This window comes from Pterocles gutturalis, unplaced genomic scaffold, assembly GCF_000699245.1.
Source record: "Pterocles gutturalis isolate BGI_N339 unplaced genomic scaffold, ASM69924v1 scaffold14747, whole genome shotgun sequence".
NCBI classification, from domain to species: Eukaryota; Metazoa; Chordata; class Aves; order Pterocliformes; family Pteroclidae; genus Pterocles; species Pterocles gutturalis.
Genome location: NW_010110443.1, coordinates 92958 through 107465, shown reverse-complemented (window position 1 = coordinate 107465; position 14508 = coordinate 92958). Strand labels below are relative to the sequence as shown.

General features: G+C 37.2%; 1 protein-coding gene across 1 annotated transcript; it reads left to right on the top strand.

Annotated features, from left to right (window-relative positions):
* The first annotated feature begins 3416 nt into the window (after window positions 1-3416).
* Window positions 3417-6869, top strand: ZNF518B (zinc finger protein 518B). Its single transcript, XM_010073383.1, has one exon. The coding sequence runs from the start codon at window positions 3621-3623 to the stop codon at window positions 6867-6869; it is 3249 nt and encodes a 1082-aa protein (XP_010071685.1). The 5' UTR covers window positions 3417-3620.
* The last annotated feature ends 7639 nt before the right edge of the window (window positions 6870-14508 follow it).

Sequence of the window (14508 nt, the reverse complement as noted above, 5' to 3'; positions counted from 1 at the left end):
AGGTATGGAGTGAATGGATGCTGGGTTTCTGTGTACGTTGATGGCCTCATTTTTCTCAAGTAACCAGAAAAAGTGAATAGTATTTTAAATATAAAAATGAAATGACAATATACTTTTGGGCTTGTTTTATCCAAAATAATGATGAAGTGGACCTGTTTGCATAAAAACTTTTCTTGTTAACTATTCATCGTTCAGGAAAGATTGGTGGAAAAAATAGCTAGGGAGCCAGTGGCAGTGTCACTTCAGCATCACCTGGTTATTCCGTTCTTTTTCACCTTTTACTGGGTCTGGCTGGGATGGAGTTAAATTTCTTCATAGCAGCCTGTATGATGCTGGGTTTTGCATCTGTGACTAAAACAGTGTTGATAACACACCAGTGTTTTTCCTGTTGCTGAGCAGTGTTTGCACAATGTCAAGGTTTTCTTTCCCCACCTGCTCTGCCTCTGTTGCAGTGAATAGGCATGGGGTGAGCAAGAGACTGGGAGGACATGTTGCTGGGAGAGCTGATCAGAGTTGATCAAGGGGATAGTCTGTACCATGTAACGTTGTGCTCAGCAATGAAAACTGGAAGTAGAAGAAGAAGAAGGGGAGAGGGGGGCTGGCTTCCAAGGTGGCTGTTGCTCAGAGACTGGCCAGGCGTTCATCTGCTTGTGGAAGGTGGTGAGTGATTTCCTTTGCATCACCTCCCCACCCCTTTCCCTCACCTGTTAAACTGCCTTTGTCCTGACCCATAAGCTTTCTCGCTCTTTTTCTCTGGTTCACTCCCCTTCCTTCTGAGGGAGGCATGGGGAGTCAGTGTGTGGCTGCTTGGCTGCTGGCTGGGATCAACCCACTGCACATCTGAAATGCAGGCACAGTAGCTCAAACAGCATTTGAAACCTGGTTTCTAGCAACATGGTATTTGTCACAGGTCTGAGTGAAAGCTTGGGTTTGGGGTTATATACCTGTTTGTTTACACTTTCATATATAAAGCTATTTGAGTTAGGAAAGTTTAGAAGGGTTACTAGCCTGCCTTTGAATTGCCTCTGTTAAATTTTTCTAGTGTCCTCTTGGACTGAGCGACCCAGGGCTGTCTGGTAAATTAAAACCTTCTTAAAATGTTTGACAGTGTTTCTTGTACTTTCTTGCTCTTTAGGGTGGTGGATCCTTTTTCATGTTGTTCCATAAGGTGAAGTTTACAGGGTTAAAGACGTGGACAGTTTTCTTACGTTTTTTGATACTGTTTTTGTGGTAAAGGATGTTGATGGCATAAAGTGCTCTATACTTATCTTTTGGTCAGTTTGTATGGAGTGCAGTTTCAGTATCAATACATAGCTGTTAACAGCAAAAAAGGGCAAATATTGATCTAACTTCACCCTTTCCTTTCAAATGCAGTTTTGGTTCTTTCTTAAAGCTGTATAGAAATCTTCAAAGCATCTTTCATCTGGATCTTGAGCTTATCAAGATCTCTTCTTATCTTTGTCCTGAAATAAAACAGTGGATCTCCTGAACATAGGCCTGCCATCACACTTGTGTGTCAACAAGATTCATCTTAAGTCTCAGAAGTGGTACTAACAGGGGAAGAATGGTCCATCTGAGACAACCAAACCATTTGTTTTTCTTTCCTTTTTGGAATCTGGATAATAGAGGTAATAATGTTACCAACATTAAGGTTGCTTAAAAAAAAAAAATTCAGATCATGATACAGTAGTCATGTACGCTTTCCTCCGTCCGGGGAGGCTGCCATTGATTTGTTTTTCACATGGGGATATAGAGGTTTTTCACATAGGGGCGTACAGCTGTCTGCAATGGGATGAGATTACTAGAGTCTTAAGAACTACCTACTAAGGACTTTTACAGGTGTGCAGCCATCCATATGCTAAAGAGTGAGAAGCTCGTTATGTTGTCCCTAACCAGTTTTCTAACTTATTTTTGCTGTTATTTGAGTATACTTGCTCATCAGCATACTTGCTCTTTGCAGAGCCCCATCTTTAGGGTAGGTTTCCTATAGCGGGAAGGGTTATTGGAAGATGGAGCACAGGGAGGTGCAAGGAAAACTTTATGGATCAGATGATTACTGCTTTGAAGGCATTGTGGAGATGTACGGTAGTGTAAAGTTTTCCTCATTCGTGTAGGATTATTGTAGTAGGATATCACCTAGGTGATCTCAGCGCTGTGCTTTTGGAACCCAAATCAGGCTTTGCTGTGTGTAGACTTGGAGAGAAACTGGATTTCAGAAACAGAAGCCTTCTGTAGGATGTATTGAAATCTAAAGGAATCTAGAAATAACCTAATGAAATAGGGTCTATAGATAAACGCAGATCGATCTGTGCAACAGTATGTCTGTAATAATGTTTGAATAAGAAAGGTGCTAAGTAGATTTTACTTGTTGCTGTTAGCTTTGGACTTTGTTTTGTTTCATGCATTTCTCAAAAGGCTAATTTAGTTGTTTATTTTCTAAATAAGTGGTCTCATAGTTTTGGCAAAAGCTTAAAAGCTGAGATCCTGTTCATGTTAAGTATAGACAAGAGACAGTAAGAATGCTGGAAACTGTGGGGCCAAATATGCTGCACAAATTAATATGGTGCTTTTACACTGATATTACTGTTTTCCATCTGCCTTCTGTTGCATTGTTTATTTTGCTTGATTGACACATTCTGTATTATCAGGATGGAGTGAATTTTTTCCATGCTTGTCTGCCTATATAGAAGTGATTACACTGTGATATTAATAGAAGTGAAAGTAATGAATTTTGCAGCCACAGATTGTTTTGACTTCATTACTTTGAGAACATGTGAAGTATAAATCACATCTTGTTATGAATTAGTGTTCAAGACTGTTTGGCTCTGAAACATTGGCACTGATTAGCAAAGGACTTCCTTCTCTACTTCAGGAATTTCCATGCTAACTTAAAAATCCTTATGTTTAAAACCAAATTCATAGTTGCGTATTTCTAGTAACCATTGTAGTCACTTTCCTTTTTCCTTCTGGAATTTACAAATTAGCGGTACTTGCAGTATTTCATAATGTATTTTCCTGAGTTAAGGGCTGTATATGAACTGAAATCATATTCTGCTACTCAGTTGTGTTAACAATTGTCTTTCCTGTTAGGCTTATAAATACATTTGTTAAATGTAAAATTTTTCATGACATGGAAGAAATAGCATGAACTCTTTAGGTTTTGATGCATAGCAGATAATTTTATGAATTTATGAACATTTTGAGTAAGAGCAAACGTTAAAGGATTATTTGATTTGGTATGTTTTGCTTAGAGTTAATGGTTGTATGTGCAGAATACGATCAGTGGTATATTAACAGCAGGCTTGCACTCTGTAGTTCAGCTGTAGTCTAATAATAGTTCAATTATTAGTTCATTCTGTTTTAGTGATCAGTGAATCATTACTGACTTAATCTTCTGCTTTTTATTCTTCAGTGCTGCAAGTTGATTGAATGAAATTAAGAACATGGAATATAATGTGGATGCAGTTCCTTGAGCACCGTTTCTTCCAAAGTGTATATTCTGCACGTTGGTGGCCTGAATGATTGACTGATAAGCAGCATACACAAGACTAATATCAAGAAAACATTCTGTCTGTTGCTGCTGTGTTTGACAAAACTGGTGCAGAGTCACATCTTCTGAAATGCAGTTGAAAAAAATGAGGGAAGTTTTACCAAGATTGTACCCTGGCCAAGTTAATGACAAAAATGCTTCCTTAACTACATCCCCAAAGCAGTCTTATGAGGATAAAACAAATCCATCAAAAGGGGATGATGACCAGAACTGCTGTTACCAAGGGACTGAGGCTGAGAACAATAAGTTGTCACTGATAAGCTGTATAAAATGCAAAAGTGTTCAGAAAATTTCAATGCAAGATATAGAAAAGCATAAGAAGCTTGGGTGGACTGAAGACAAGAATTTCATCTGCAAGAAGTGCAGTCATATTACACCACCAGCTTTTCATTTTGTTCCTGAGGGTACCAGTGCTGTAGATTTTGAAAAACATGAAAAAAAATCCCCAAGTAAAACCCAGAAAACATTTAAAGTTAAAAACTTTCTGCCGGGTAAATACTACTGTGATAAATGTAGATTTTCAACAAAGGATCCCTTACAGTTTAAAAAGCATGTAGGTCAACATGAAGAAATTAAATTTATTTGTTCCCACTGCAGTTATGTATCCTACACCAAAGGAGAGTTCCAGAGACATCTGGTGAAACACACTGGAACTTTTCCATATCAGTGTGAATACTGTGAATACGGTGCTGTTAGACATGACTATATAGTAAAACATACGAGAAGAGTACATGAAACACCCAGAAAACAGCTGTCAAGTACTATCATAAACCACAAGCAAAAGAAGCTGAGTCGAAGCACTTTATTTGAAAAGCAGAAATATGATAAAATTTCTTTTCAGAATGAACTTTCAAATTCATCTTCAAATATGATTTGTGACATTCCAGATAAAGTAACTAAAACAGTCTGTTCGTCTCATGATGTGGAATGCAGCATAAACACAGCATTGATCCAGGATAAAACAATATTGGAGCCATCTGAAATAAGTGTATGTGAGAATCAAAGTGTTGAAGTTGAAGTTTATTCTCCAAAAACGGAGCCTTTACAACCTGGGATGCCTTTAACAGTAGTTGCTCCATCTGAACTTGTAGTTCCTTCCAACTGCTTAGCTCAGATAGTGGAGATTAAAATAGTGAACGGAGCACAACAGCTGGTTCTTAAACTAATTCCTATGAAAGAAGCAGCTTACAAACCTGTGAATGGTGCTGAAGAGGAACTTGAGAATCAAGGTATAGAACGATTTGCAGAAGGAAGAAAACCATCTTCTGTATCTCAAAATGAATTATTAACCATGGAAGTGAATGTAGACAAATTAACCAGTGTTAGTAACCAGCTTAATTTGGATAGCGCATATGACAAGAATTCTGAATGTCTTTGTATTTCCAATTCTCAACTCTCAGACTGTAACTCCGTATCAATACAGAGGGAAGATGCATCAAAATTATGCTTTCATTTGGTGAAAGGTATTGATGTTCATTCAGGTGTTATAGAACTTTGTTCTCCGTCTCTGGTGATGAATAGTACTGGAAAAAAAAGTGATCTTAAATCCTCAAGGTGGGAAGTAGGTGGAAAAAATAACTTGCATTATGACTTGTATTGTTATGAAGAAGCTGTGGATATAACGCCTCCAAAATATGCTGCTATTTCTGAAGATAAAAGTTCCAAGGACATTTCATTAGAGGCTGCTCAGGAGGGCAAAAATTCCTCTTCTTCTGCAGTCCTTAAACAAAAGGATACATTGCCTCTAAAGAGGGATGACAAAGAATGTAGGAGTCTGTCAGTCAGCTCTACAGAAACACATTTAGCTGGTAAGGTTTTTGATAAAAAATCTGTTGCATCTTCTGAAGCAGGACAAAACTTTCATGTCACTAAAACTCCACCTTGTGAGGACATGACTTTTGGCTTTAGCAAAGTAAAGAGAGCTGAAACTGTAAGTCAAAAGAATAATCTTCTGGAATCATTAGAATTGCAGAAGATGGAAAAAAAAGGCAACCCTTTTGAAGGACCTGTTATTTCATCTGTATTTTCTCTCAGCTCTGGGGCTGAAAACGTTCCAGAGGGTGTCAGATGGGATGACACAAGATGCAATAAGAAGTCAGCGACATTACTATGTAGAAAGATTGCTCAGCTCATGTCCGCTGCTGAATCTAACATGAAATCCATGTCTTTGAGATGTCAGGCTTCTAGTAAAAAGGTGCTTTTACCTCAAGAAAGTTCAGCAAGGTGTGAGAGAGTTGTTCCTGCCACTGAAGTGGAACAGTCTGTGTCTTTGCCTCAAGTGTGCCATGGAAGCAGCGGGTTAAGTAATGAAGAACACAGTAAAGATCCGTTGCTTACGTTTGCAAGAACATCTAAAAGTAGGGTAACTAAAAATTCCCATGTTGCTACTCCAGTGTTTATCCCCAAAGGGACAATGCTGAGAGTGCTGAATGCTACTAGCAGTCAAAACTCAAATGGAACAGAAAACAGGAGTGAAACATCAGCTCCTTCTCTGTATTGCAGTGAAATGTTTCTGCCTCGCCCGGTTCCTGTCAGTGTCTCTGAGACACTTAGCAGTAATTTGCCATGTTTGCCTAATCAGAGCGAATCGAATGCTCAATCCCGAAGTATATCACTCAGGCAAAGACCAAAGCGAGAGGCAAGTGTTAAAAATAACAGCAAACAAACTGGTGTACCATTTCAGAAAAGCAGTGATGTGAGTAAGCAAAGCAAACCCTATTCAAAAAGTCAAGTAGGTCCCAAAAATCGGGCAAAACAAGCAAGTTTCAGGGAACTTCCTAAGAGGAAAACAAGAACTCAGTCGGAAACCAGTTCAAGTTCTGACATGTCCTATCTGTTGACGGCAAGACGTCTTCGGCTTGTCCCTCTGAGAACGAATCAGTTGATAAAATGCCCTCGTCGTAACCAGCCAGTTGTGGTACTAAACCATCCTGACGTTGACTCGACAGAGATAATTAATGTCATGAAGACTATCAACAAGTATAAAGGTCAAGTCCTGAAAGTAGTTCTATCAGAAAGGACAAGTAGTTGTCTTGGTGTAAAACGTTATCGAAAGCGTCTTACTCTTCAGAATGTTGAGACAGGAAACCAAGCAAAAAAGCAGAATATGCTAAAAATGAAACTGAAAAAGACCCATAAAAACAACTACCAGGTGGTGGAAACTTCACCAGCTGAAGCACTTCCATGTATGTTTAAGTGTTGGTTTTGTGGAAGAGTATACATGGACCAAGAGGAATGGATAAGTCATGGACAGAGGCACTTGATAGAAGCAACCAAGGGTTGGGATGCTCTTTCTCTTCCAACGAAAAGCATTAAGTGAGAGACTACGGGGGCTTTCCCCTCTTAGTGAGTGCCACTAACTTGTTTGGAAAGGAAGATTGAAATAACTGCTTAATTTTGCCAAAAGGTCTCTACTGTTAGTAAAGTGGGAGAGGAGAGAAGAGCAGAGATACAGAGAGGCTAATAGTGAGGATTAAGCACTACTTTGCACTCTCATGTTTGAAATTTGTATTGGAGGTCAATTTGATCTGTTCCACAGGAGAAATTTGAAAAATATTTGCTATGCAAACATCTTTCTAGTTAACATTCTCTGTGCTAGGATACTGTGCTATAACTGGTGTGTGCTAGGTCTGTAGGAATTAAAATCTTAGACAATAAGATCTGTGTAAGTTCAACAGGGTTTAGTTTGCTTTATAACAACGTGGTGTTTCAGAGATCGAGCATGTGTGTACTGAAAAGCATCTCTGATCCTCTGTGGGCAGCAAGTGTATATCATAGGTTTTAGTGGCAAATTAAGCACCATGCATAAAAAGAAAAACTTAATGCAAGTACTCTGTTTCAATGAAACAAAAACATTTCTGCTGACTTCAGAGGAGATACAGGGTTGTAAATGAAGAATCTGTGGGATCCGAGTTACTCCTACTAGGTCAGATAGCACTAAAATGTTCAATTTTTTTGTAGTACTTAGTCTTTACCTAGCCTGTATTGCGTAGATGTGAGAGAGAGCGAGCAGAACGTGTGAGCTTTCTGTAACATATTTGTTCTGAGCAGGCAGAGCTGGAGATACGATCAAGCTTGGACTGATAGGAGAGAGAAGCTTTTCTCTGTATGGTCTAAAGGCTTTCTGAATCTAAGGAAGTAATAGCCAAGCATAAACCCTCTGCCACCGTGTGTGCAGCCTGACAGAAACATGCAGAACTGGGCATTTGGTTAGAACTCTAGTTGGTGCATTGATGCAAGGGGGAACTTGCTGAAGATGAAGACTTTTCGAAATGAAAAAACATGTTGCACAGCTTTTACACTGACAGTGTTCAACCAGATTTTCAGTGCAATCTTTCATCTTTCTTAATCTTAAGAATTTGGATGTTGTTAGAACATATTTTTTGTAGGCCACAATTGATACAAGCATGTGCCTAGTTACGTACGTACGTCTAATGTGTATCTACTGACTTCAGTGCAGTGTAAACTTTGCTCAGTTGCTTAAAGACTTTCCTAAATCAGGGCCAGATTTTCAGTTTTTAGTGAGGAGGGATGGATGATACTGAAGTCTAATGTTTCCGTACACGAACAGTAGATGTTTTTCTTTATCTTGTCAATTTTAAATAATTTTAATGACATATAGAATTAGCTTTATTTGAAGCACATATTTACAATTAAAGTAACTTCTTACATTTTTACAGATAAGAAAATCAATACTGACTCTAATGCTGGATGTGTGTTCTGTGTTTGAACTGGGACTGCTGTTGGAAAAACTGGTAGTTCCTGTTTTCACTGTTGGTGCATTTTTGTAAACATTTTAAGCTGGGAATATTTTTTTTTATATACTCCAGCAGATTATACATTGTTTTGATAAAGTATATATTGTATCTGTATTGAAATGTAAATATTTTAAAACTACATTTGACTGAGGCTTATTTTCAAAACCAGTAAAACATTGCTTTCCAATAATTTTGCAATACAGTGTTAAAGTCCTTCACGTAGTTGGTGCTTTAAGTCAGATCTTTTTCATTATGTACACATGGAAAAGTTTTGTATCATTTGTATCACACCAGCCTGTTCCACAGAACAAACTTGCTTTTGTCTGTTTTGTCAATAATAATGAAATGACAGTTCTCATTTTGTATTCAAAAGGAATTATATTTTTGTAGATGGGTACACTAGAGGGTTTTTTCACTTCATATACTTTGATGCCAAGCCTAACAGTACTGTTTGCATTTTCAATTGTGAAAATAGCTTCCATTTCAAAATTCTGGCGTATCACGTGTAATAAATACTGAAATTGTTAACAGAAGAAAAAAATTATTAAAATTCCTCCTTTATTTTAACTCCTTCAGTCCAGGTTACTGTTTGAATTAATTTTGTTTCTGTAGAAGCTACTCAATAAATAGTTTTGAATTTGCTTCTTAAGAGTTGTCACTGGCAATATTAGAATATTCCTTGTGAAAGCTGTACTGGGCAGGGGGGGCAACAGAAGTGTTGCTGCTCAGCGTTATGAACTCTAGGTGGTTTAAGTATATTAGTAAAGCTTGTCTTCTGTAAGCAAGTCTACTGTTTCGGTAAACATCTGTAAAGCTTTGTATGGCACTATAATCTGCCATTTAAATTGTTAAGCTGTGGCTTTTTTCACAGGTTAAATTTAGAAAATAAGTGTTTTGTTTTAAGAGGAAAACCTTTTGTTTAAATTAGTTTAAATGTATGGTGGCTATGAAACTCTTAAAGCAGATTACGTCATGCCTCTTTTCCTTTTTGTGAGCTCTGCCAAACTCTAGTTAGCAGCTTCTGGTTTGTTAATTTTCATTATTATTAGATAATGACATGTCAGAATAATTTCCTTCAAGTTTAACAGTGTCATTGGTTCAAGAGAAAGGATTATAATGAGTGTTCTCTTGCGTTTTGATGTAGCATTGAGAAATAAAAAATGTTGCAAGGAAATAACAACCAACAGCTAATTTTTTTTAGAATTAGTTTGTGCCACTACATAATACATTATAAATTGAGTTGGAATGTCATGTTTTGGGCTTGAATGTTTTTATTTGTCTTGTTCCTATTCTGTAAGGATAAAGTAACTGAAGTTGCTTTCTTGGTATATTCCAATTACCTGGTCAAGCTTCTGAGTGTGCTTAGAAAGGAAGGTTACAGATGCGTTGCAGAAAAATTCTGAACTTTGCCTTTCATATTTATAATTACTTTAGTTAAGCTTTCCAGAACTCAAATTATATGAATAAATACTGCCATATTTTTGTTGGAAAAATAGCACCTTCTTGTCGTCTTTGATACACACTGGAACGTTTTCTTGCCGAGCTTGAAGCACATCTACTGTTACGCTGATCATTTTTATCTCTGTGTTTGTATGTGGTATGAATTCAAAGGGACTGCTTGCATAATAGTCCTACTATGTAAGTGGTTGACAGCTCAGATATGGAGTAGAAGTATCTGCTACGTAGGCTAAAGAATAGAGTTAATAGTATTTACATAATTAAAGCTAGCTTTATAATCTGCTCCAATACCTGTGAGCACCAGCTGACAGACACCCAGTGACTGCAGTGGCTGCCGAGCACAGCTTGTTACTGTGCAAACACATGTGCAGGCTGAATGAAAATGGTAAAAAGGCAATACTCAGATAAACAGCATTTAATGTGTATTTTTAAAAGTAAGAATTTTTTTTATGTAACTGTAGTATGCTTTATGAGATTTTGCTGCTAACAGCTTCAGTGACATTTAGGTAAGCAAGATGTAGTCTGGTTTTCATCTTGTGCTAGAAGGTAGAGTGCAAGATAAGCAAATTGCTCAATCATTGTCCAGGTATCAGGCTGAGTCAGTCTCTCTTAACAAGTTTCTGTGAATTAATACAATGAAATATACTCTACCTGTATCCTCAAAGTTAAAAACACATTACAAGAATAAAAAAATGGAGTAGGTCTGTATTCTCAGTTGGAGAGAAGTTTTTTAAGTGGAGTATTTAGAATGCTTCATAATATTATGGGGAGCTTCTCACTCACAGGCTAATCTGTTTTTTTGTGACATGTAAATAGTTGTTCTGTTTACATCAGTACAAACAAATTGGTGATTTTTTCACACAAAACATCTTTTGTGTGACTTGAATGGATAGGTAAGGTAGCATTGTTGTCTCTGGATTCCCGATTTATCCCTTCCATCAATGAGTGTGATGGGAACGTATTTGTAGAAGTCAATGATTTCTTCCACTGAATTAAATTTCTGGGGAAAAAAGAAAAACTATTATCAGTGACTGAAAATTAAATTGACAGATGGTTTTATCTGTAACATCAAAAGACTTGCAAATGACAGTATTAGAAATAGGTAGTATTTTGCATAGAATTATAATTAGATTAAATGGAAGCAATCATAAAAAGAAAAGCACCAGATTTTAATCCACTTATTTCCTTTGTGTCTATCTGTCTGGTGTAGGAGAAAGCAGCTGCTGCTTAGGGCAAAAGGGGAGCATGTCTAAGTCCTGAGAATGCAGTATCACCTGCAAAAGTTTGTGATGCCAGGTGTGATGATAGATTTCGAAAAGATGAAGCAACTGTAAATCGTTACAAACTTTATCAAAAGTTACACTTAATTAGCAGTACATGATACTTCATATTGCAAGTTTCTTTGTACCTTCTTTAAATGTAACTTTTATTTTTCCCATTTAGTTTACTGAGAAAATTGTTATTTTGTTGCCCTTTATTTGTTGCCCTTTAAAGTATAGAACAAGAAGGGTCTCGGAAGGCTTTTAGTGTTGTTCTCTGGTGTTCAGATGATGTCTTCTAAGCCTGTTCCTAATGTGATAAAGGTGTGGTTCTAGATTCTGAACTGATCAAACAGCAATGGAAAGCTATCCAAGGTATTTATCCTCATTTGTCGTCGTGGGAGTCTCTTAATCCATCATCACACCACTGAGCTGTCAGCTCAAGAGGAGAAACAGTGGTGTGATGTTCTTTAGACTCATTGGTATTAAATCACTAGAACTGCACAGAGTAATGCAAGCTTACTGTGACATTAATACTTATCCTGTATTTATATTATCACATTTACTGTAGGCATGGGCATTCATTTTATACGTGATGGTATCTCATGGTAATCTCTGTCATCTCCACCTCATCCACACCTAGTTTTTAACAAGAGAATCTGATTAAATCTGTGATTTGGTGTAACTGTTCCTGTATTTTAAGATGAAAATGTTTTCATCTCAAACTAGTGTGCTCTTTAAATTTTAAAGTTCTGTTTTTATAATTTTTACTTGTGTACATTTGTTCCAGTTTGCTGTTTTGTCTTTGCCTTATGTTCAAGGTTACTATTGCTCCTAGAAATCTAGGCAAAAATATGGTATGTATTTCATGCCATGCCCAAGTAATCCTAACTCTTTTTTTTTTTTTTTTTTCTTCTCAATTTATTCTTTATCAGCACCAGTTTTCTGTTTTCTGATGTTTTTGTTGGCTGGAAAGTTAAAAAGACTTACTGTAATTGTTCATGTGCTTTGGAAATTTAACTTGGCTTCACTTGGTAATGTCACATTATTCATCACTGTGCCTTTAAGCTGTAGCTCTTTGGTAATCAGGGAAAAATCTCTCAGCTGTTACTTAGATTTTTTTTTTTCCTATTTTATTTCATCCTGTACTCTTAATTGAGTTAGTGAAATTTAAAATATCCTCTGAGTCTCTTCATGGCTGTTAGATTATGAAGCTATCTTAGACATTATACTGATGAGCACTGATGGTCTAGAACTTTGTCCTTGGTCATTTTAATGGAAACCCATGCTTTGTTACGTGTAAAGACACCTAAAGACATAAAGATGAAGAAAATAAAATGCTAATTAATTGTTCATTTCCCTTTGCTGTCTGAAGAGACTCAAACAATCTCTGCTGTTTTAGGAATGTCCTATCTGCTGGTCTCCAGACTGTTCTGGGGAAATAGGAATAGGGTCTCAAGGATTGCTCTTGGAAGGTGTAGTTTTGAATTGTGTTGGGGTGGTGGTAGGACTCTGGACTACATGTTGCACATCCTGAATGAGAACAGTTCATCTTTGAACTGTCATTTAAGCTGTGGACAAGATGTCTGCCTTGTAAACATCTCTCTCAGTTGAAAGTATTAGCATCCCCTGGCAGGTGTTCACTGTGCCCATTTTCCTGGCAGTAACATTTGATGTAGCGCTGTCAGTGGAAGACATTATGGAAGTGCTCCCTCATCTGCTCCAAAGAGTCAGGCCACTTCAATGGCTGATGAAGGTTGTTGAAGCTAATCCATTTTACCCACTTTGAAATGAATTGAGTTGAACTGATGTGGCTTGTGCAATGACTTAAAAATGAAAGGTAACTGCAAATTAGTGATAAGGAGTGGTGAGGATGGAGTAAACATCTGTGTCCAGAACAGCAAGATCCAGAGACACACGTTGAGCCGTGCTTCTGTGTAAAACAGGCACTGAGTTGAAGAAGAGACTACCACTGCCCTTGATCTTTAGCTATTGCATTGCCAGTTGAGCCTGATGCTGCAGACATGCTGAAAACATGTATTTTGTGTGTGGCAGATCTAGTTTTGCAACAGCGATGAAAATATTTGTATTTTGTGTCATGATCAGCTTTAAATGTGAGCAAGGTTTTGATTTCTTTATCTTTAAAAGAGCTGTGTACACAAAAAGAAGCAGCATTATGGTTATCTCTGCATCTTTAGTATTTAAAACCGACCGGAGTGGGGGAAGGCGACAGCCAAGTAAAGGACAGTATTTTTGAATGTAAATGCCTAAACTCCACATGTATTTCATTTGGGAGTCTGGTCTTTATAGCTTTTATGTGATTTAGCCTTTAGTGAGCTCAGTATAATATGTGAAATGTGTTTGTAGATGTTAGTGTTTTGGGGTTTTTTTTCCTGTGTTTGTATTCATTATATTCCAGCTTGATACTAACTTAGCTTCATGGGACTTCAGCTTCTTGCAATTGATCACCATCACATTGACAGAGAAGTAACAGTTTTTTAAATAAACAGAAATATGATCAGTGCTTTTTCCCCCCCTTATGGCCTTAGAAGGCTATATGAGAGCTAATGATGCTCTCATGAAAGTTGAGTTAAATGCATTTTAAAAATTGTTAATCAAAAATATTTTTTTTGATCATACAAAGTGTTAAACAGCTTGTAAACTGTATATGAGAAATCAAGAGTTGCATTTGGATAGGGAAAACTTTGAGTAAATATGTGTAAGAAAAAACCCCTTTTTAATAGATGGAAATAGACTAATCCAAAAGTGAAAACATGCTGCAGAAAATCACTAAGATTGAATCTATGAATAAAATGAACAACTGGGGAAAATGTAATAGGTCTGCACCTGTTTGTTGTTGTTTAGGTTGCTTTCTCTTCAATAGGTGAAGAGGGAATATTCAGCTAATCTAGATAAAGCAGCTGGTCTGTCTGCATTGCATACTGCAAAATGTGGTGTAACAAAGGGTTTCCCTGTGGAGGGACAATGCAGAGCACTGTCGAAAGCATTTTAACAGGCATTGGAAAATTATAGGCAGCAATTTTGCTGTAATTCACAGCCTTACAAATGGTTTTCACCCTCCTGCGATAAGAACCTTAAGCAAAATGCAGAAGTTGAAATTACATTTTCCAAGAAAGAGCATTTTTGGGGAATCCTTTTAGACTGTTTGAGATGGAAATAGCTCTGCTGAGCAGGGTTGGTACCATTGATTCTTCATTATTGCACATGTGCTTCGTGCCAGTCCGGTGTTAATTTTATTTTCATATCTGCTACTGAGAATAGTGCATAGAAGTGGGAGGCTGTAGTTTCTGTGGCACTCTGGTACTACGCACAGCTGACTAGCGAGACAATTTTGGAATCTTTTTGTTGTACTTGGGAGGATTTCTGAACTGAAAACAAATAATAGTCAATATTAGAAAAGAAATTTACCGTAATGTCATGATTACAGATTGGTCTGGTAGTGCCAAGTCTTAGATATACTGTT